This window comes from Cannabis sativa, chromosome 5, assembly GCF_029168945.1.
Source record: "Cannabis sativa cultivar Pink pepper isolate KNU-18-1 chromosome 5, ASM2916894v1, whole genome shotgun sequence".
Classification (NCBI taxonomy): Eukaryota; Viridiplantae; Streptophyta; class Magnoliopsida; order Rosales; family Cannabaceae; genus Cannabis; species Cannabis sativa.
This window is the reverse complement of record NC_083605.1, coordinates 6,430,240-6,451,926: the sequence shown is the minus strand read 5'-3', so window position 1 is coordinate 6,451,926 and position 21,687 is coordinate 6,430,240. Positions and strand designations below refer to the sequence as shown.

The 21,687-nt window shown below is 36.9% G+C and overlaps 2 protein-coding genes across 5 annotated transcripts in view; both read left to right on the top strand.

The window, feature by feature from the left end:
* Window positions 1–333: 333 nt before the first annotated feature.
* LOC133038120 (uncharacterized) lies at window positions 334–3,334 on the top strand. Its single transcript, XM_061116171.1, has 3 exons — window positions 334–337; window positions 775–1,461; window positions 1,602–3,334. Exons 1-3 carry the CDS (start codon window positions 334–336, stop codon window positions 3,332–3,334), a joined length of 2,424 nt encoding a protein of 807 aa, XP_060972154.1.
* Window positions 3,335–20,294: 16,960 nt separating this feature from the next.
* LOC115716261 ((S)-coclaurine N-methyltransferase) overlaps window positions 20,295–21,687 on the top strand; it is a 36,988-nt gene continuing 35,595 nt past the window's right edge. For all 4 annotated transcript variants that reach the window (XM_061115331.1, XM_030645019.2, XM_061115330.1 and 1 more), the window contains exons 1-2: window positions 20,295–20,824; window positions 20,946–21,054. In XM_061115331.1, coding sequence (XP_060971314.1) covers window positions 20,638–20,824; window positions 20,946–21,054 — 296 coding nt within the window. In that variant the 5' untranslated portion in view covers window positions 20,295–20,637. The remainder of the gene's footprint in view (window positions 20,825–20,945; window positions 21,055–21,687) is intronic.

The window sequence follows — 21,687 nt, the reverse complement described above, 5'->3', positions numbered from 1 at the left end:
TATTTGTACATGTAAAATCAATTTATAATTGGGAAATTTGACAATATATGCTTAAAAATAAATAGTACACTAAAACTATGCTAGCATTTTTTACATTATGCAAACTATACTTAAAACATTTTTCCCTTACAATTTTACCCCTAAAACAAATAAAAAATATTCATAACACTTTCTCTCTCTCTCTATCTCTCGGATTTCTCTCTCTCTCTCTCTCTCTCTCTCTCTCTCTAGAATACACACATTGCCACCACTGGAGCTAGTGTTCGGCCGCCTTACTTAAAGGGAACTTGAAACCCAACCAAAGCTCTAAGAAAGTCATTCCTTTAAACAATAATGGGTATGTAATTTCTTTAGTAATTATTGTTTGATTTAGATGTATTTATGTTGAAAGTAATAGATCTACACATATCCGTGGTTTTTATGTACCCTTTTGACACCCTTTGTCAATGAAACACGAAATGCAGCAAGTCTGCGAGTTTACTGGTTTTTTTGCAATTTTAGCGATATTTTTCGACATGGTTAGCGACATTTAGCGATTACTAGCTGACAAGAGGTTAGGGATGACATTTAACGACATGTATCGACATGTCGCGACACAAGTCGCGACACATAGAATCATTGTGTTATATTGTGGATATTTTTATTTTTCTCAACAAGTTCGCGACGTTTGTCGACATACTTTTTTTTGTAATTGGTTCGTGATAAGTAGCGATAGGTTCGCGATATCTTGCGACATCTTGGTTTGTTATAATTTGTGGTCATTTTGGTTTGCAGATTCAAATGTGTTTGTAGTTGTACTATATGATGGGGCTTGGGCAGTTGAAGGTTTCAACTGGATATTCAATAATCCAAAAAGTAAGATGTTAATGTTTGAGGTTGACACTACTTTAGAAAAGATGAATGATATTTTGTATGAAGAGTTGGATATAGACCCTATTGTGTATGAACTGAAAATAGAGGTGTGTTATATGTACATGAAAGGCAATATGATACCGCCAGAAGTTTTAGTGAAAGATAGTCAAGTAAGATTGTTCTTAAGAATGAAGGCAAAAATGAGTGTGGAGAACTTGTTGCCATTGTTTGTGACTAAGGTTAAAAGGCATGCGCTTTTGGGGCCTACTCCGCCAACTGTCCTCCCAAGAAGTGTTGTTGGGAGTTTTGTCCCAGAAACAGATCCAGCCGTAGAGATGAATGAGCAGGCCCCTACTAATATAGATGAGGATAATAGGGTTGACTATGGATTTGACCAGTTCAATGAGTTTGATGGTGCATTTTACAACAATGATCCTATAGTAGATTTGAACAAGGATGGTGATGCGGAGTTGGAAGTTCATGAACCTATAGAGGTACCTTCTTTAAGGTTAGAACTACCTCCACCATCTCCACCACGTCCAAGGGAGCAAAGGAAAGGCCAAGAAAGAAGAACCCCTCGGAGTGAAAATCACGAAACACTGTGCACCGGTAAGAGCGCCTGTGTTCTCCTCGTAGTACTGTACCATCTGATTTTGAAGTTTGTACAAAATTCAAACCTATTGTGTGGACAAGGGAAGACATAGAGGAAAATAATGTTTATACAACTTCTTTTACTGGTACACATTCAGGGGAAATATATGTTGGCAAGCTGTATACAAATAAGACTGAATTGAAAAATGTGGTTGGAAGGTTTGCATTGAAAATGAATTTTGAGTTCATGGTGAAGAAGTCTGAGACCGATGTTTTTTATGCAACTTGGAGGGGTTCAGATTGCAAATGGAGAGTGAGGGGGAGGAAGAGGGCACGTGGTGACATGTTTGAGGTTACTGTATTCCACAACGAACACACATGTAGCCTGGATTCTAGACATGCTGATAACCGTCAAGCAGCACCGTGGGTTGTTGGCCACCTCATTAAGAACAAGTTCAAATCAGATGGAACTAAGTACAAAGCTAAAGACATACAAAGGGATATGTTTCAGGAGTATGGGATCAAGATGAGCTATGAGAAGGCTTGGAGGTGCCGAGAGAAGGGACTTATGTATTCGAGGGGTACGCCAGCAGCAGCTTATAGTCAGTTACCTGGTTACTTTTACGTGCTGGAACAGAAGAATCCAGGTACTATTACAGACATTATCACAGAGGATAACAGGTTCAAGTACTGTTTCTGGTCACTGGCTGCTTGTAGGAGGGGATTTAAGTTTTGTCGTCCTGTGATTAGTATCGACGGCACGTTCTTGAAGACAAGGTTTGGGGGCACAATGCTAGTTGCTGTAGCGTACGATGCAAATAACCAATTGTTTCCGATTGCCTTTGCAATTGTTGACAGCGAGAATCATGACTCTTGGAAGTATTTCTTGCAGAAGTTAAAGGAAGCGATTGGGGAGGTTGAAAACTTAGTGTTTGTATCGGATAGGCATCAAAGCATTGAACATGCTGTCGAGGTTATTTTCCCCGAAGCATGCCACTGTGCATGCTACAAACATATTTCTATGAATGTAAACAAGTTCAAGACTGATGTATGTAACACGCAAATATGGTTGGCCGCTTACGCATGGTCGAAGAGGGAATGTGATAGACATTTGCAGGTGCTCCGACAGATGGATCCTCCCATCGCTGCTTATGTTGACAATATAGGATTAGAAAAATGGGCTCGTCCTTATTGTCTAGGAGACAGGTACAACATCATGACAAACAACGCTGCAGAAAGCCTTAACAACGTGACTGAAGAATTCCGGGCATATCCAATAACTACTCTAGTTGAGTTCATAAGGTTCACACTACAAAATTGGTTTGCTAACCGTCTCGAGAAGGCAAGTAAGTGTGTTACCCCTTTGGCAACTCATTTTGAGGAAGATTTGATAAAGCAACACGAGGATGGTAGACGTAGAAGTGTCCTACGTAACGGTGCACAATTGTTTAATGTTGGAAGAGGTGCTGACGGTTCTGACTTTGAAAAAGGCGGAGATGTGAACTTAGTTGAGAGAACATGCACTTGCGGCATGTTCCAATTGTTGAAAATTCCTTGTCCCCATGCATGTGCCGCAGCGCTTACTCAGAATGTCAGTGTCTACGCTCTGTCATCCCCCTATTACACAAAGGAGACGTGGAAGAATACTTACGATGCAACAATTAATGTTGTGGGCGAGGAGGATGAATGGGTGCTTCCAGAACACATGCAGAACATGAGAATCGGTGTACCAGTGGAGAAGAAACCTGTAGGTCGTCCAAGAAAGAGCAATGCAGGAAGACTATGGACTAACCGATTTCCATCGAACGGTCAAAAAGTCAAGGAACCACGCAAATGTTCAAACTGTGGCGCATTGGGACACAACAAAGCTACTTGCAAGGCCAGGGTTTGAGCAGCATTTTCGTTTTTAAATTGCATGCATTATTATTATTATGGTTTATGACATGTTACTTGTATTTTTTTTATGTATGACTATGTTTTATCGACATTATTTTCTGTGTATGTGGTTGTTTACTCTCACTATCTCAGATTTTTGTATATAATTGTGTATTTCACGACATTTAGCGATATGTAGCGACACTTTCACGATATGTTTGGAAATTTATTTTATTCTGGACAAGGTCCTGAAATTGCGACTTTCCACGACTACACTAGCGACATGTCGTGATATAGGAAGAACTTTTATTAATTCTGGAAAAATTAAAAAATAGCGACTTTCCACGACTACACTAGCGACATGTTGCGATATAGGAAGAACATTTATTAATTCTGGAAAAATTTAAAAACTGCGACTTTCCACGATTACACTAGCGACATGGTGCGATGTACGAAGAACTTTTATCAATTCTGGAAAAATTTAAAAATAGCGACGTTTCACGATTACTTTAGCGACATTTTGCGACATTAATGGAACTTTTATTTATTCAGTGAAAAGTCGATATCTAGCGACGTTTAACGATTACATTTGCGACATGAAGCGACATGTAGCCTTGCAATATTTGCATAGAGATCCAGGCTTCACCTCTTTACCATTTAAATAACCTAACTTGCAGCGACGGTAGCCTTCGGGGAACCCTGGTGGTGGAGCCGGCCATACACCTGTTTTGTTATTTTTTTTTTCAAGTTTTAGAAACCTCCACTCGTTCATAAGCCGTTCATCTTCAAAACGTTTCATGTCGTCAAGCACTTTTTGCATTTGAGGCGTAATTTCCCCACAATCAGGCTCCTGCTTGATCTCTTCAGGAGTAAGAATCGGGTATTTGCCCTTGTTCCTTCTAGTAGACATTGCTAAGAGAATTATCTTGTAGGGGTAAAAATTAAGAAAATATGTAACTTATGAGATAGACAATCGGCTTTTATAGAGAAAACTAGTAGTTGGGAAGGTGGGATAATAAATGTAAAAATTGAATTACACAATTGTACACATGTTTGTCATGCCCAAAGCAATCTGGGCAATTTTCGCGACATGTCACGACACAGGGCGACATGTTATCGACATAGTGAAGTAGTTGGTTAGGCGGGATAATAAATGTCACACATTAATTACCATTTAATGTGGAAACGTCTTTCGTATCGACGTTTCGCGACATAATTGCGACATGTTGACGACATCAACTGAAGTGTCAGAACATGATTTTACTATCGACATTTTAACGACATGTTCGCGGTGCTTTAGCGACATGAAACCAAACACTCAGAAACTAAATTTTTTCGACATTACACGACATGTTAACGATTTTGTAGCGACATGTAAGTAAAAATTTTAAAATTGAACACTTTTCCATATATAAAAACTGTACAGTACTAAAAACAACTATGCCACTATGTTTGTACAATTGTAATGGAGTTCTTAAAATACAAAAAAATTAGAACCCTTTTAAATTATATTTCACCAAGTTAAGTTCTGATAAAACAAGTTTACACACCACCGATCTCTGAACATTCTCATGCTATCGTCTGTAATGTTGTCCAAGGACCGATTCAGCATTAGGTGTTCGATGTACTCAAGTGCATACACCCCGCAATCACCACTGAAAAATTAACAACAAACACATTTAGAGACTGAACTGCATTTAAAGAGTAATGGCAAATGAAATAATAATATACTATATTAACAATTACCTTGTTTTACTTTGGGGAACCACCTCACTTGGCATGCGTCTAGCATGCATTAATCTGAGTTGGCTACTGTCCCCTAAATCCACATTCAGAATGTTGTTGTTCACTTGATCATAATAGCCAGTAGACCTCAGCAGATGTAGAAACAACTCAGTCCAAGGTAGCATGATGGCATCAAACTGTGCGTCGGTGGTGCATGATAAATCATTATCGTACACCCGAATCTGCCACATATCAATATCTACCTCAACAGCAACCCAATGTTTTTGATGATCGAAGTACAGGACGAAGTATATGAAGTTCAAATCCTTCCAACATGGCATGTAACGGCTCTCCATACCCAGATAGTACTGGTTCACTGCATCTGGCCATTCGAACGTACTTTTGTCACCAGTCTGGCAGCTCCAAATGCCTATGAGGAATTGTGGAAGTGTTGTGTCCAAAATCACACCTGGGTGAGGGTACAACTCTGGAAAATGATGGCGTCTCCTCCTCATCAAGTGTGATATGGCATATATGTGCTGCATAAAAAAAAGAGAAGATTAATCAATGTCGTAAATAAAGTCGCGAAACGTCGCGAACAATGTCGTTAGATAAATTTGCCGAATGTCGCGACAATGTCGCGACATGTTAAACAGAACGTACAAAAAAGTGACCATGTCGCGAGAATGTCGTGACAATGTCGCGACATGTCGACAAATAAAACAGAAAGAAAAAACTTCTGTATCAGCAACAATGTCGCGACATTGTCGCTCACACATCGACAATAAAATATATGTTGCAAAAAAAAATCAAAAATACTAATTAATGATTAAATACTTACATCATCGTGAAGCCACTCCGACCTAAGAAACAAAGTTGTGAAGAACTTGACATCGCCAACACCGGTGTGCACATTCCTAGGTCGGGCATTGGGAATGTCTCCAATCAACCACCTCTTGAACGTACGAAGCAATCTACGGTCTGCTGGTCTCTCCGGGTCTACGTTCTCTGGAAGAACTCGCCTCTTTTTCTTTTCCGCAGTGTAGTCGTTCAAGTACTTTGGCGGCTTCCTCTTCCTCACAAATGGCACATTTTCTGGGGGTCCAGGTAGAAGTAGGACTTCGTCCTGTGATTGTGTATCCCCAATGGCCGTGATAATTGCTTCCAATGGAGTTGACGGTGCCTCGTTATCATCTGCTTCCCAATCTTCTGGGAAGACATCTTCGTTATCACTCGCCTCTTGTTCCTCATTTTGCGGTGCAGGTGTGGGCTCTCCAGGTGTGGGCGCTCCTTTTACCATAGCCATCAACTCGTCCATCTTAGCCAGTAGAGTCTCCTTCAGATCTTTCTGACTCTCTGTGAAGGACCGCCTCATACTGAGATGGCTATTTACTAACCCCGTCTTTGCCAAAATGACGGCTTCCTGCTGGGACTCAAGCTTCTCCAGCCGGGCCTCAATGCTATCCAACCTCTTTACAAGGTCAGTGTCCACAGTTGTACTGGTTGGAGCAGAAGGACCTGCTGAAGTAGATGGCTCGTGTACTTCAGGTGCCGATGGTGGTGGAACTAAATTTGCCTTTGTCACGGCCTCGTTGATGGTCTTCGCTTGAGTTTCAAACACAGACTCCTGTGTACCATCAACGTCCACCGTTTATTCTACGTCCATCTCAAAGCAAAGAGGGGCTTTACCCTCATTAATACTCTTGAAGTATGCATGTTCACTGGGCCGGGGAAACAAGCACTTCTTCACCACCAACTGAAACAAAAAAGAAAACACAGAATAATTAAAAACTGTGAAAAGAAGTCAAAAATTATGATAATTGCAAAAAGCAGCACAATGTCGCTACATGTCGATAACATGTCGCGACATATGTCGCGATAAGCGATGCAGTAATTTCTTTTGCGACATCGCATAATGTCGCTAACACATCGCGAACAATGTCGCGAATGTTCATTTTCAATAAATTTAAATAAAATACTGAACAGTAAAGAAACATACCCGACTGTTGAATAACAAAGGCAATGCTCGGTTGCCTTGACATCTTGTTTCCGCCGGCCCTCAAGTGTTTTCCACCAACATTCTGGGGAACTTGGTCCCGTTGCAGTGGGCATACTTCTTCCCCAACTTCTCAATTGCTTCGTATGCCCAGTACTGAAAGGCAGGTACATAGCCACTAACAGTGTACTTTGCCTCATGAGCAATCTTCTTCCCCTTCTTCTTGTCAACATTATCCTTGTAATGTTGCATATTCTTTCCTAATGTCTCCATCAGCTTACGAAAAGCGCGCTCGCCCCACGGATACTTAAAGAAGAATTCGAGATCGTTAACAAACTTCAACATCTCAGGCCAAACTTTGACATTGCCCTCCTTTGATACTAATACACCTTCAATGAAAGCGATCAGTCGAAGCTTGTAGGCATCATCTTTATCTTCGCACCTCTCAAGTTGGAGCATAAGGGAGTCCAACTGAACAGAACTCTTCCCTTCAAAATAAGTCCGAACTAGATGGTCGTTGGACTTGGCGTGTATTTCCTCGTCTGTAGGGGCACTACCCATAGGTAAGCCAGTAATGAGTCCAAACTCTATCCGTCCGAATCTCATGTCATTTCTCCCTACATGAAACCAAACCTCATCCTCCTTTTCTGTGTCCACTTTCATTTTTCGTAAGAGGAGGCTGTGGACCAACGCGCCGGAGAAAGTCAACTCTCCAGCTTCCCAAAAGTGTCCGAAAGGACTAGCCTTCACTGTCTCAACCAAATCCATCTCAGTAAACTTGGCCTTGATATATCTGAACCTATCTGTACCCCGATAGGTAAGACGTCCCGTGAAATGAGAGGAAATTGGAAGTTTAAGTTCAGGAGCCATCTGCAAAATTGTCAACAAATTTGTTAGAAGTATGTCGCGAAACATGTCGCCGTATGTCGCTATACATCGCTAAACATAATCCTAATCAAATCGCCAAATACGTCGCTAATGAATCGCTAAACAGAAAAAGGAGGATGAAAAACTAGTCCTATGTATAACTGTTATATATCGCTAATATATCGCAAACATGTCGCCAAACACACATACAAGTCGATAAAAATCATGAAACCTACGTACTAAATGCAATATCGCTAATTATGTCGCTAGTATATCGCCAACACGTCGTGAAAACCACGGTTATCAGAAAATCCCCAACTTTTCTAGACGATATCGCGTTATGTCGTGAACATAGTCGCGATACGTCGCAAATTTTACAAAAAACCAGAAAATATACCAAAACAATGAAATTCAAACGAAATCAAACAAATTGAACATAAACTAACTACATTACTTTAAAATGAAGCACAAACAATTAAAAAGTAATGAAACAACAAAAAAGTTTAGAAAAATACCTTTTTTTTATGGTTTTGGATCTGGGTTTCGTTTGGGGGTGTCGCGAATGGGGGTTTCTCGATCTCGTCTCCGGTGCTAGCGATATCCTCTGTTGGTCGTCTGGGGTTTCACGATTTCTTCTTCGAAGAGTTCGCGATGTCGTCTGAGATGGGTTTCACGATTTCCTCTGGATGCTGGGGTCGGGTGGTGAGAGCGTGGTCCGTCAGTGGAGAAGAAATGGGGTGGGTGTCGTGGGTGGTCCGGTGAGTGAGGGGTGGTCCGTGAGGTGGTCCGGTGAGTGGGGTGAGGGCTGTCTGGTTTGCGTGAGAGAGAGAGAGAGAGAGAGAGAGAGAGAGAGAGAGAGAGAGAGAGAGAGAGAGAGAGAGAGAGAGAGAGAGAGAGAGAGAGAGAGAGAGAGAGAGAGAGAGAGAGAGAGAGAGAGAGAGAGAGAGAGAGAGAGAGAAAACTGAGAGTTAGAGGGAGAGTGAAAGTTTGAAATGGGGAGAGTAAAGTTGGGATTAAAATTAATTGGAGAGTATTTTTTTATTTTTTTTTACCTAGTATATTAAAACAATATATGCTATTTTTAAGCATATATTGTCAAATTTCCCTTATAATTTTGTATATAAAAATATTCTAATATTCTCTCACTTGGTCATCATTTAGATTTAGCACGTAAACTCAATGTTCTTCATTATATAATAAACACATGAATCATAACAATAGATCCTCATTGTATGCCAAGTATTACCTTCTATGTATTTTGATATATTCATTATATAACAATGTACTTTATGTGACAATATCCTTAAGCGAATAAACCTTAAGCCTTATGTTTATTCTGCTCCTCTAAAATTTTTTATAATATAAAATTAAGATACGCATAAATATGAGTTTCATTAATAATTTTAGTTGTACAACCAAAAATTGCATAAGGGGTAATCGGATCCCATATTTGTTTTACGATCCTTAAATTTGTGTTGCGGCATGCCTATAGTCAAGGATATATATGCGATCTCCCAATTAAGTATTGCATGCTTAATGACCACTTATCACGTCTCTTTATGGCTAAATATTTAATGTCGATATGCTAGCTTCGACCAGTACTCTTATAATTCTTAGCCAGAAATATTATTGCTAAATTTGTCGCAAAATTTTCTTAATGGCCTGAAAATATAATTCTAAACTCTAGGACTAGTATGAAACTCTATAATACACCATACGAGATGTATTCTCAAAATAATAAATGTATCTTTCTATAATAGAAATAACAATTAAGGTTCTCCATGATACAACATACTGGTAATCTTAAGGACGTAATCAAATGTTGATTTATATGGATCAACATAGCCAGTGAAATTAGAATCTAAATAGTTAACTATATTTCTAGAGTGTCAGTTCATCTCAATAAAGTATGTATGTATGCATGTAATCTTTAGTATCTTAAAGGATAGATACTTCATCACTTTGTATGAAATTATAAAGTGGTCTTAACTTAAGTTATTTTGATACTACTTAGCATTCTTGAAAAAAATGTAGTGAAGTCTTATGCAAACTCTTAGGAATATATTAGCCTTTTAAAAATAGAAGCAAATGAATGTTCTTAATTTATTCTCATTTCAAATCATTTTACAGATACTGGTTTGAGTTAAATTTATCACACATAAAGATAAGTAACATAAGATGAATAATATATAATTTTATTTGATCAGAGATGTTGTGACTATTCTCTAATTAACTAAAATTGTATATATCATTTATGTTCTTTATCTCAAAAATTATAATTTGAGATATGAATTATTTTACCTTAAATAAGAAACTTTTATCATCACTTACAGGTAATATATTGTGTACAAACAAATACAACTCCCACTGACCTTCTAGTATATTTAATTAATCCATAATTCTTTCAAAACTAAAAGAAAAGATAACATAATGAAAATACAAATTGTGAGATGTTTATTTTAATCTATAGGTAACTCTTTAAGCTTGCATATATTCACCACTACCAAAGGAAAATCTTATGGTTGTATGTATCTTTCTCCTCTAGTTCACTGTTTCGGAATTAAAATGAGCAACAAAGTCAAAGATTACTATAATAAAATCTTTTATAAAGACAAGTGAGACTAATTCTCCTTGTAATTGATTCCTTCTTCAAGATGAACCTCTTTGCAATGAGTCTTGTTTTATATCTTTATGTTTCTCTATGTTGCCTAGTGAGTATTTATTTGTGAAAAGCTTTGCGTAATGTTCTCCACCCCCATTAGGAAACTTTACTGAAAATAGAATTCATTGCTCTTTAGGATATTTATTTCTTTATTCATGGAAAATTGTACCACAATTTTAATTCTTTACATTCCACATTTTAATTTGTGTCACAAACTATTGTTGTAGTTGAACACTTATTGTACATAATGTAATCACTAAAACTTATTGATTTTGTTGTTCTAATAAGTCATCTTAAGGATGAATCAACAAACTCTCTTAAAGAATAAATGATTCAACATGTATGTTGTTTAGCAATTTGTAAGCAACTACTAAAGAATCTGATCTATTAGAATGTTATCAATGACATGTGGATTTTCAATTATTAACTGTGGATTCTCAATAACTATTAAACTTAAGGGTTGTTGTGAATCATAGTCAATCTAATACTTGAGGTGAAAGTTTAAAAATATGAATGATATTTTTCAAAAATTATGTTCCTAGATTGATCACTCCCATTAATCAAGTCAATTCTTATGTGACAGTCAGTAGTCTCGTGATCCGTAAGGGGAAATACCGGGTAAGTTGTGCAATCCCATTTCGCCTAGGGAAGGTCAAGTGTGATGATTTTGAGACTGTGTAGATATGAGACTACACAGTTGAAGATGACTTATATGAATTGATTGGTACTACCTATATCAACAAGGTGCATTTTGTTTTCTGGTAGCCCATCACGAAAGAACTTCACAATTAAGCACGCTTAACCTAAGATAATTTTAAGATGGGTGACCTCCTGGGAAGTTTTCTCAGAAAGCGTGCGAGTGAGGAGAAAGAACCCTGGAAATACTTGTGTTGGTTTGTAGGACCAGTCATCATTCTATAAAGCTGCCAAAGTGGCGTACTCCTGTATAAGAGCCATGATTCCGTGGGGGAAGGCCCAATGGAGGCTTGAAGCGAGGGTGTTACAAATGGTATCAAAGCCTTGACCTAGCCGAAAGTGTGGTTGACGAGGACGTCAGACCCTGTAAGGGGGATGATTGTGATAGTTAGTAGTCCCGTGATCCGTAAGGAGAATATCGGGTAAGTTGTGCAATCCCACATTGCTTGGAGAAAATCAAGTGTGATGATTTTGAGACTGTAAAGGTTTGAGACTACACAATTGAAGATGGCTTAAGTGAATTGATTAGTACTACCTATATCAACAAGGTGCATCTTATTTCTGGTAGTCCATCACGAAAGAACTCCACAGTTAAGCGTGCTTGACCTGGAGTAATTTTAAGATGGGTGACCTCCTGGGATGTTTTTCTAAGAAGCGTACGAGTGAGGACAAAGTACGCTGAAAATACTCGTGTTGGTGTGTAGGGCCAGTTGTTAGTCCAGGAAGCATCCAAAGTGATCTACTCGTGTATAAGAGCCATAAATCTGTGGGGGAGTGCCCAATTGAGGCTTGAAGCGAGGATGTTACATCTTAATTCCACAATTTTATTGTCGTGAGGTGGATAATAAAACATGTAACCCTTCGACCTTATAGCATTTATGATGAAATGCTTATTTATGGTAATTGGGCCTGGTTTTGTCCTTTGACAATTGTACTCTTAACTGTACACGGGTGTTTTTAAAATGTGTACATGTCATAAGTTCGGTTTCCAACCTTATCACAACTCAAAGTATGTTTGAGAAACAACTATGGTTAGAACACAATTCGATATGCACATTACATTGACGAGTATCAACCGACACAAATTTAGGAAAGTATGGAGTTTGCTATGCAGGCTCCACCCTATGTCCAACAAAGCTTAGTTTCTTAAACCTGTCACACACCATTATTTGGGTGTACCAGACATATATATTGGGCAATGAACCCGTGCTTTTTAAGAAACTTTACAAATAGACTGGAGTTTATCCATCCTCACGAATTTTAGTGTAGTATTCTCCATCTATATTTGATCTCATTATCTTAATATGAAAATTGCATTATTTCTCTACTTAAGATTTAAATGTCTTTGAAACATATAAAATTTTAGTTTTGTAAAGATATAATTTATGTGAGTAATCTTTAATAAATGAGATGAAATTTTTTGTGAAATATGAGTCCATATTTACAAATGTTAATTGATTTGTAATATGATTTTTAATATGACATAATTCCAATGTGCACCATTTTAGCTTGCTGGTATACTTTTACTTTTTTTTTTTGAATAATAAAGTTGCTTTATTAACCAATAACTTCAGCTAGTAAACAAGGTAGCAAATCAGTTGGAACATCCTCCAAACTGAAACGACGATCAAAAAATAATACAGCAGCCTCAGCAAAGTTATGGGCCACTACATTAGCGGATCGTTTAACAAAAGAGAAAGTAACATTACCAATAGAGTTAATCAAAGATTTACAGTCATGAATAACTAAACCAAACAAAAAAAGCATTTTTAAGGCACTACGAATCGCCTGAATCGCACCAAGGCAGTCGGACTCCAAGTGAACATTTTGCCATTGTATTGCTTTAATCCAACTGAGAGCTTCCTTGAGTCCTATGACTTCGGCAAGAGAAGGATCAACTGAGCTATGAGAGAAGGAGGTTCTAGGCTCAATAAGCATTCATTTATAATCTCGAGCCACCATGCCTATGTCAAAACTACGACTGCCATCGAACAAAGCCGCATCCACATTAATGCAGTCCATACAAGCTCTAAATAAAGTCAGTAAAATTAAGTGTAATGAGTATCTCCATAATCTTTGGTGCCCTAATATAGATAAATTCTTATTAATAACACCATTTCTTATTGCCAGGTTAAATATGCATATATTTATGAGTGACATTATTTTTTAAATTAATGTAGTAAAGACCTTTAAATATTTTTATAAATCAAGTTTCTAAAGGAACATGGAGAATGAAGGTCTTCGATAATTTTAAGACAAAACTACTACTATATTGCTTGTTCCTTAAATTTCTAAATGTGAGAACTCATCTTGTTTGTGGATAAGATTTACTCACAGTTACTGATTTCTTTAGGTTTATTTGTAAACCTTGCAAGAAGTTATGAATGTGGAATAACAATCTAAAATAATCCACTATCTGTTAATAATCACATCAACTATATTAGAATGAAGTCATACAAAATAAATTAAGAATTTATTAGTGGTAATGAAGTGTGATTTATTTTTCTTAATTGTATAGTAAAAATTTGTATCAGAATCAATTTTTGAAGTTTCTACTAGTATTGTAGAAATTTATGAACAGTGATGTATGGTGAATAAAATTACATATTCAATAATGTAAAGCTTTGGAATTTAACTAAATCATATTTTTACCAATGTATAAATATGCTTAAATATGAAATAGTTAAACAAAAAAATACATGTGGGCTACATTTTTAATTTAACAAGATTAATTTTACATTATGATAAATTTTACTAAATATTTTATGAAAAACTTAAAGTTTAATATTTCTATCTCAATAAAATGTGTAAAATATTTAATTATTTTATAAAGGTTTCAAAATTTTATACTTTATAATAAAATTATTAAATTAAATCCACACAATTTTCTGTGGGGTAAATTAAGAAAATTTAATTTAATATATTATTCTAATTAATTATATAAATATAATAAAATCCTATGAGGTAAAATTATTATGTCCACATAATTAATTACAATTCATGTTCATTATGTGATCCTGATTCACTTTATATATAATTTTATATAATTAAGGATGTTGTGGCTACTCTCTAATTATTTAAACTTATACGTTTCACTAGACACTAAATGTTATCCGTATTTCCAATAAAGGACACGTGGAATCCAGATTAGCATCAAAGGCCCACTAGTGGGTCTCCAAAGAAGATAAAGTGGGTCAAGCCCAATTTATCCAAGAACATACCTCAGCTTCATAACCAGAAGACCTTCTGCCAGTGACAGCTCGTTTCTAGAGGAAGACCCAGTACCGTGATGCCGGAAGAGTCAAGCAGCGTGTTCCTAGAAGACCAGTCCAGTTTTTCTTTTTATTCCTGCGCACAGATAAGAAAATAACTGCTTCTCAAATCTCGGAAGAAGATCGTATCAAGCTAAAAGGAAAAATTTCCTAAAATAGAGATCAAGCAATTAATTCGCGATTAATTGTCCACAATTATAGGACACAGTTTTGACTAATTCAGTTGTATCTCTTTTGCCTAGTCAGCAAATCATCCTCTCTTGGGCTGGATTTCACGAGACAACCCAAATTAAGTAATTCAGTTTAAACTCACTAATAGAGGGAAAATAGAAACTAAATGTAATTCTCTAAATACTGTAAATACCCGATAAATCCTACGGATCAAGGGTTGAATTCTCTTTCAACACTAGCTCAGAAAAACTTGAGAACTTATGGTCATTGTATTTCCAAAAGCTTTTCTAGCTCAAACTTACATGATAATATTGACTCGTGGATTAAGGCTAGTTAATGCCCCAACCACATAAAAACTTTTTGTATCTTTCTTACTCTTTCTCTTTTAATTATTTATTTCTTCAGTTTTGATTATTTATAATTAGTTTTCTAAAAATTTCGGTAAATATTTTGGTACTTTCATTGAGAACTGAAAGAAGCAGTGATACCATCTAGTGATTACGTTCAAGTAATCATGATACTCACCCGAACAAAATTTGGTCTTTACATTAATGGTCCTAGCACCAAAGCAAGAAACCTTGGTGATCCACATGAGGTGACCAGTCGCTATAAAGATCACCATGATGAAGATCGGAATCGAGATGATCCCTTAACTGAAGATGCGAAATCTTGAGAGAGTAGTTATGACGACACTGAAGATAATTCTCAGGATACACTCAAAGATACACCTGGAGACAATCCTTAAAACAAAATTGTTGGTGACGATGTTAGGGAGAAGAATCAAACCCTGTGATCATTATGGCTAAACAACTTCAATTAGCAGAAAACAGATTGACTCGTCAAGATTAATTTAACGAGATACTGCTCACAAAGATGACTAGAATGGAAGCTATGATGACCGCCCTAATCAAAGGGACTCTTGGCGTTCAAACTCCTCCAACAACTGATGCTCCTGAAAGGGTAGATTCAAAAGATCTTGAAACCTCAGGTCTTCGCAAAGATAAAGGGAAAGGGATAATTGTTGAAACTTCAAAGAACACTCCTTCAACCAAGCAGCAAAAGAAGTCCAAAACTGTTGACGAACCTTAATAGAAGAAGAAAGCAAACCATGCTTAACTAGACTAATTCTAGAGGCATAGTCGCATATAAAAATAAGGCTGATACCGGAGTTCGGAAGCTAGAGTCCCGAAAGGGCAAAAATCATCCAAGTGATTCCAGTAATCAAGATGATCATGTTGATGAGGTGTATCCAGTATCAGATGGCAATAGTGGAAGTCTCTCCACAAATGATCTTAAAAGAAGATTGAACGAGAAAAACAAAGAGCCAAAGCAGAAAAAGTTAGATCCCATAAGAACAATCTGAGAAATCATATCAATGATCGCGTTCGTAGAAGAGAATCTTCAAGTGACAAGACTCAACGCTTGGAATGCAAAGTCGAGGAGTTGATGAAAATCACAGAGAAGATCTCTAGAAAGCAAAACGACACTTTATCAGACTCTAAAGAAGAAGATACAGAGCCGTGCGTGAAAAGAATCATTGATGCGCCATTTTTGGAGCACTTCAGAATGTCATAGATGGAACTATACAAGGGAAGGACAGACCTCAAGGACCACCTATCCAAGTGTTGGTATTATATTTATCCAGGATCTTAGATCTATTTGCAAGTATGTTGATTTAACAACCTAATATTGAACTTCTAAAACGATGAACTAAACACATAAAAGTTAAGAATAACTTACAGTGATTGCAGCGGAATTTATGTCTCCTTCCACTCAGATCTCTAACCCTTGATTCCTGTCTGTAGCAGAGTATAATCAAGATCTGAGCCCGAAAGTTCTTCAGTTGGATGTGATCCTTCACAGTCTTCCAAACTATGATGAGATACTGAATGATGTGAGTGGGCACTTCTCTCTCACTAGGGAATTTCGAAATCTCTCTTTGTTTTTCTCTCTTAATTTCGTGTGATACACTTTGCAAAGCAAAGTTTTCTCAAGCAAACACATGCATACAAAGAGAGGAGAGGGGCTGCTATAAATAGGAAAAGAGAAGACCACAACTTTCCAAATAAACACTTTCCTCTTTTACAGTGTAATAGAATAACTGCCTTATTTAGTGTGATTCACCACTTTCCTATTTAGGCTAGGCTTTGATTAGCAATTAAATGACAAATTAAATTAAAAAATAATAATTGGGAAAAGGCAATGATGTGGCCGGCCATGGTGTGAATGGGCCTCACATTGATTTTGCAGTTTCCTCAATTTTATTTCTATTTCTCCAAAAATGCCATTTTTCCAATTCTAATCATTTAAATGCCAAAACCAATTATTTAATAACTAAAATAGATTATTAAATAATATTTCCATTTAAAATTAATTATTAATTCAGACATGCAAAGTCTCATAATTAATAATTAAACCTAGAAACCCTCTTATTTACGATTTCATCCCTAAACTGTGAGAATTCACAAATTAGACATAGTCTAACTTTTAGAATTATAATTGATTAATCATAAATCAATTATAGAGTCCTACAAACAGTATAATCTCAACTAGAATGGGGACCATGGATCTATATTCTGAGCTTCCAATAAGTTGAACCGATTTACCAAGTAAATCCCTAACTTATTAATTCCTCGTTGAATCCACTCTTAGAACTTGGAATTGCACTCTCAGACTTATATAGAGCATATCATATGTTTCACGATATCAATATGCTATCTCATTTAACCATTGTTATAATCTTAATGTGATTTAGAGATCCTCTATATAGATGATTTACATCGAGACGGGACCAATTTACCGTTTACACCCCTCAATGTATTTTGCCCATTTGAACACTTAGTTACCTGTAAATGATGTTTTAGTGATCTAATATATAGTCACTGAAACAAGAGCTCATCCATTTACTTCTATTTAACTAAGCTCAAAAGGAATCATCACTTTACTTCTATACACCAGTAGAAGCTATAGATTTCCATATTTATGTTTAGCACTCCCTATTCAGTTATGCTATCATGTTCCCAAAATATATGTATTATCCTGATTCAAAGCAGGCTTTAACTAATAAATCAAAGAACAAGAATAGCACTTCTGAGATTGAGCCTAAGCATATCAGGATTTAGATTCTCTTAATCTAAGATCAACTTCTGATATTGACTTGGAAAGATACAACGGTAAGTTTACAATATCTTTAACCAAGTTCAATATCGGTCCAGTCCAATGCATACTCCATGCATTCGAAACCAGTATACTTTGCCAAGGTTCTGGAAAGAACATAACACTTACTCTAAGTGTAAGTATACTTCATCGCTGATTATCACATCAGTGTAAATCCAAAACACTGATGAACAGGGACCAAATCTTTTGAATCATATAATCACAATCACATTCCACTGTATTGACGATACTGTAATTGTGAATAACTATATGTTCTGGATTTAACTGATTTTGTGCATATATCAAGTATATGTATTAAACCATAAACATGTAACATATATGTAAACATACTTCACTTCTAAATTGATAACTAATCAGATTGTAATGAGTTTTATTTAGGGCATAAAACCCAACACCAAGTACAACCGCATTATGCAAGTCGCCAAGGACAGTGACGATGCAAAGTGTTTAACATTAAGCAAGTCCGCAGAAGGCTGGTGGAAGAGGTTGTCTCCGGGATTGATCCAAAATTGTAGAGATCTACAGGAGATGTTTAAAAAGAAATTTGTAGTAGTAAAGGCCTTTCACCTAGAAGCCAGTTACCTGACCAATGTCAAGCAACAACCAGGAGAAAGCCTGAAGAAATACATCCAACACATGATGGATGTTGCTACTAAAACTAAGGTTACTGATGACATGAAAATGGCAGCCTTAACATTGGGACTAGCTACTGGATCTTTGTTGTGGGGATATCTCCAGTGCAAGAGAGCAGACACTTTAACTGATTTCTTGACAAGAGCTCAGGGATTCATAAATTTAGAAGAAGATTATACTCAAGCATACAAAGTACTTCCATCACCTTCTACCGATGTAACAAATGCCCAAACTTCGCAGATGACGGCTCCATCCATTTACCCTATAGCAACTACCTTTATAACTCTTATGGTTTACGGACCAAGTGTTTCTGTGCAGCCAGCTGCACAGCTAGTTTTTTGGGTTTAGAGCTGGACAAACTGGATATAGTGCCGTTCCCAGACAAACGAACCAAAAAGCGGAAGCTCCAGAGTCTAACATAACCTTGCCACAGAGTAAAAGGAGTTTAAAGGGTCCAAACCGGAGTGATTCTACAAAGAAGGAAAAGACCCAAAAGTCAAGATACATTGAATATACAAGTCTTGTAGATACTCGAGAGAATGTGTATAAGGCAACATGTAACATGGTCCATTACAAGAAGCCTTCGCCAATGTACAAGGGCAGAAGAGAGAAAAGATCCAAACAAGAGATGTGAATACCACGGTGATATTGGACACACCACAAATGAATGTAACTATTTGAAGGATGAAATCGAAGGACTAGTATGAAATGGACATCTATCTAATTGGGTAAGAATTCTAGTCATTTATTCTGGATAGGGGGTTGCACATGGATAAGTTTTCATTTCAGGACAACATGGAGCCATAAATCCTCCTCAGCGAGTAGGTCATCCACAAGCTCTTGGAATCCAAGCTCCAAATGCACAAGCCTTTCAGGGGGCACAAATTGCTCTATCAACAAGAATTGTTATAGCTCATCATGCTCTGACAAAGTCACATCAAGGACCTCAAATCGCTTCTTTCAAGGTTCTAGCTTGGGGTCCTCATCAATCTTTAGTCGCATGATCTCATCCTGGTAAATGGAGAGACTGAGAATCAACGACTAGGATTGGTCTTATTTTGGGTTTTGGTGATTTTCCTTTGGAAGGAGCTTAGCTGTGAGCTCACCATTGACGATGGTGACATCATGGGCAATGGGGGCGCATGAACCAGGGCTAAGACGTCGGGCTCAATTACAGGATGGGGTCTAATTGTACTTCTTGAATTCTTCCTTCTTCCATGAGAGAACCAAGCTCACATTTTACCACACCGAGAGAGACAAGAGAGGTTCTAGAACGAGATAGAAAGGGGGTCAGAATTGGGGTGTCCTGGTTCTAGGGACTTTTGAGGGTGGAGATCTTATTTCTCCGATCTTCTTCAATGGGAACGACCAACAGTGGCCGAACAAAATGGTAGTGCCTTCGCACATAAAGGTAGAGGGGTTAAGGGAACAAGAAAAAAATGAACAGGGAAAGAGAATGGGAGAGCGACTGAGAGAAATGGGAATTAGGGTTTTTAAATTGTAGGGCTCCTAAAATAAGGTTTTTTCTTTTTTAAAATTTTAATTTAATTTTATTTATTAATTAAAATTTTAATGTTTAACAAATTTATACATTTTTTTTATTTTATTTTTAAATATTTATCTAAGTTGGTCAATTAAATTGTGTCACGTGTACATTGTGTTCATGTGGATAATAATATATACGCATGGATAGCCAGCTTGGCACTTAGCTGCCATAGATAGATGAAAATTGCTAAATGCTAATGGAATATGGGTTTTAGAGGTTTTGCCGCTAAAATTTGAATTTTCAGAGTTAATTACTAACGAAATGAAAGTATTAGGAGTTTAGCTCCAATTTACTATTATAATTCTTTTACATGTTTAAAGTATATATCTACGGACAACTTTTTTTCAAATACTACAATAACTTTAGCCTAACTTTTAGGCTCTCTTTAAATAAATTCTAATTGACTAAAAAATTTAAAGTTAATGAAGTGGTCCAATTGAGCAAAAAAAAAAAAAATAATAAAAAATATATAAACACCATTGGAGATGCCTAACAAGCCACCTCTTATCTCTTTTCTCTTCTCTTCACTGAAACTAGAAACTGAGAAAGCCGACCCGCCTCGCTCCCTCCAACAATGGCTGCCCTCGTTCAACTCCCTTACGAAGCCACAGTCAAGCTTGCCCTCGCCTCTCTAGAGCGCAATCACTTACCGGACGTCGTCATTCGAAGACTAACCCGCCTCCTCTTGGCCGCTCGTCTTCGCTCCGGCTACAAACCCTCCGTCCATCTCCAACTCTCCGACCTTCTTCGATTCATTAACTGTAAAAAACCATAATCCACCGCCTTTCATGATGATTGCTCTTCTTTCTTCGATCATTTCATTTTATTATTGTGTTTTGTTTCTCATTGTTCTTTTACATAAGAATTATATATAATTTACAGCTCTGAAGGAGATGCCAATAGCGATCAAGACTGATGAGCCTAAAGCCCAGCATTATGAGTTACCCACTTCCTTCTTCAACCTCGTTCTAGGGCAAAATTTTAAGTACAGGTACGTACACTATTAGGGGTGTTCGCGGTGAGGGTGGTGCGGTTTTTAACCATTTTTTCAAACCAACCTGCACATGCGGTTTTTCCAATTTTCCAAACCGCACCCGCACCGCGATACTAAAAAACCTCAAAAACTGCACCGCAAAAAATGATGCGGTGCGGTGCGGTTTATGCGGTTTGAACGATCACAATTTTTTTTTTTTGAAATCATCATAAAATAAGTAAAGTATCATTAATATAATTATTCCAAAACACTTGAGAAAATACAACAAACTTGAGACTAATAAAAGTTATAACAACAACAATAAGTCAATAATCTTTTTAAAATTTCAACAATACACCTAAATCAAAATAACAAACTTGAAACTAATTAAGTTCCAACAACAATATAAATGTACAACTAACATACTTACATCAATAGATTAAAAATAAAAGAAACACAAACTTCCAACTTTAAATTTTAATACACATGTATGGGCTTGGGTTTGTTGCTAAGAAGAGAGGGTTTGTGAAGAGTTATGGATTTTGCCCTAAGATTTATAGGCTTGGGTTGGGCTCATATGTATGGGCTTAATAAAATAAATATAAAAATTGAAATTTTAAAAGATGCGGTGCGGTGCGGTTTGAATCGCGG

Bases quoted from the DNA above. Each gene is read 5' to 3' on its own strand.
- LOC133038120 (XM_061116171.1), top strand. The intron at 1,462-1,601 runs GTAAGAGCGCCT...GTACACATTCAG, and splicing joins TCACGAAACACTGTGCACCG to GGGAAATATATGTTGGCAAG.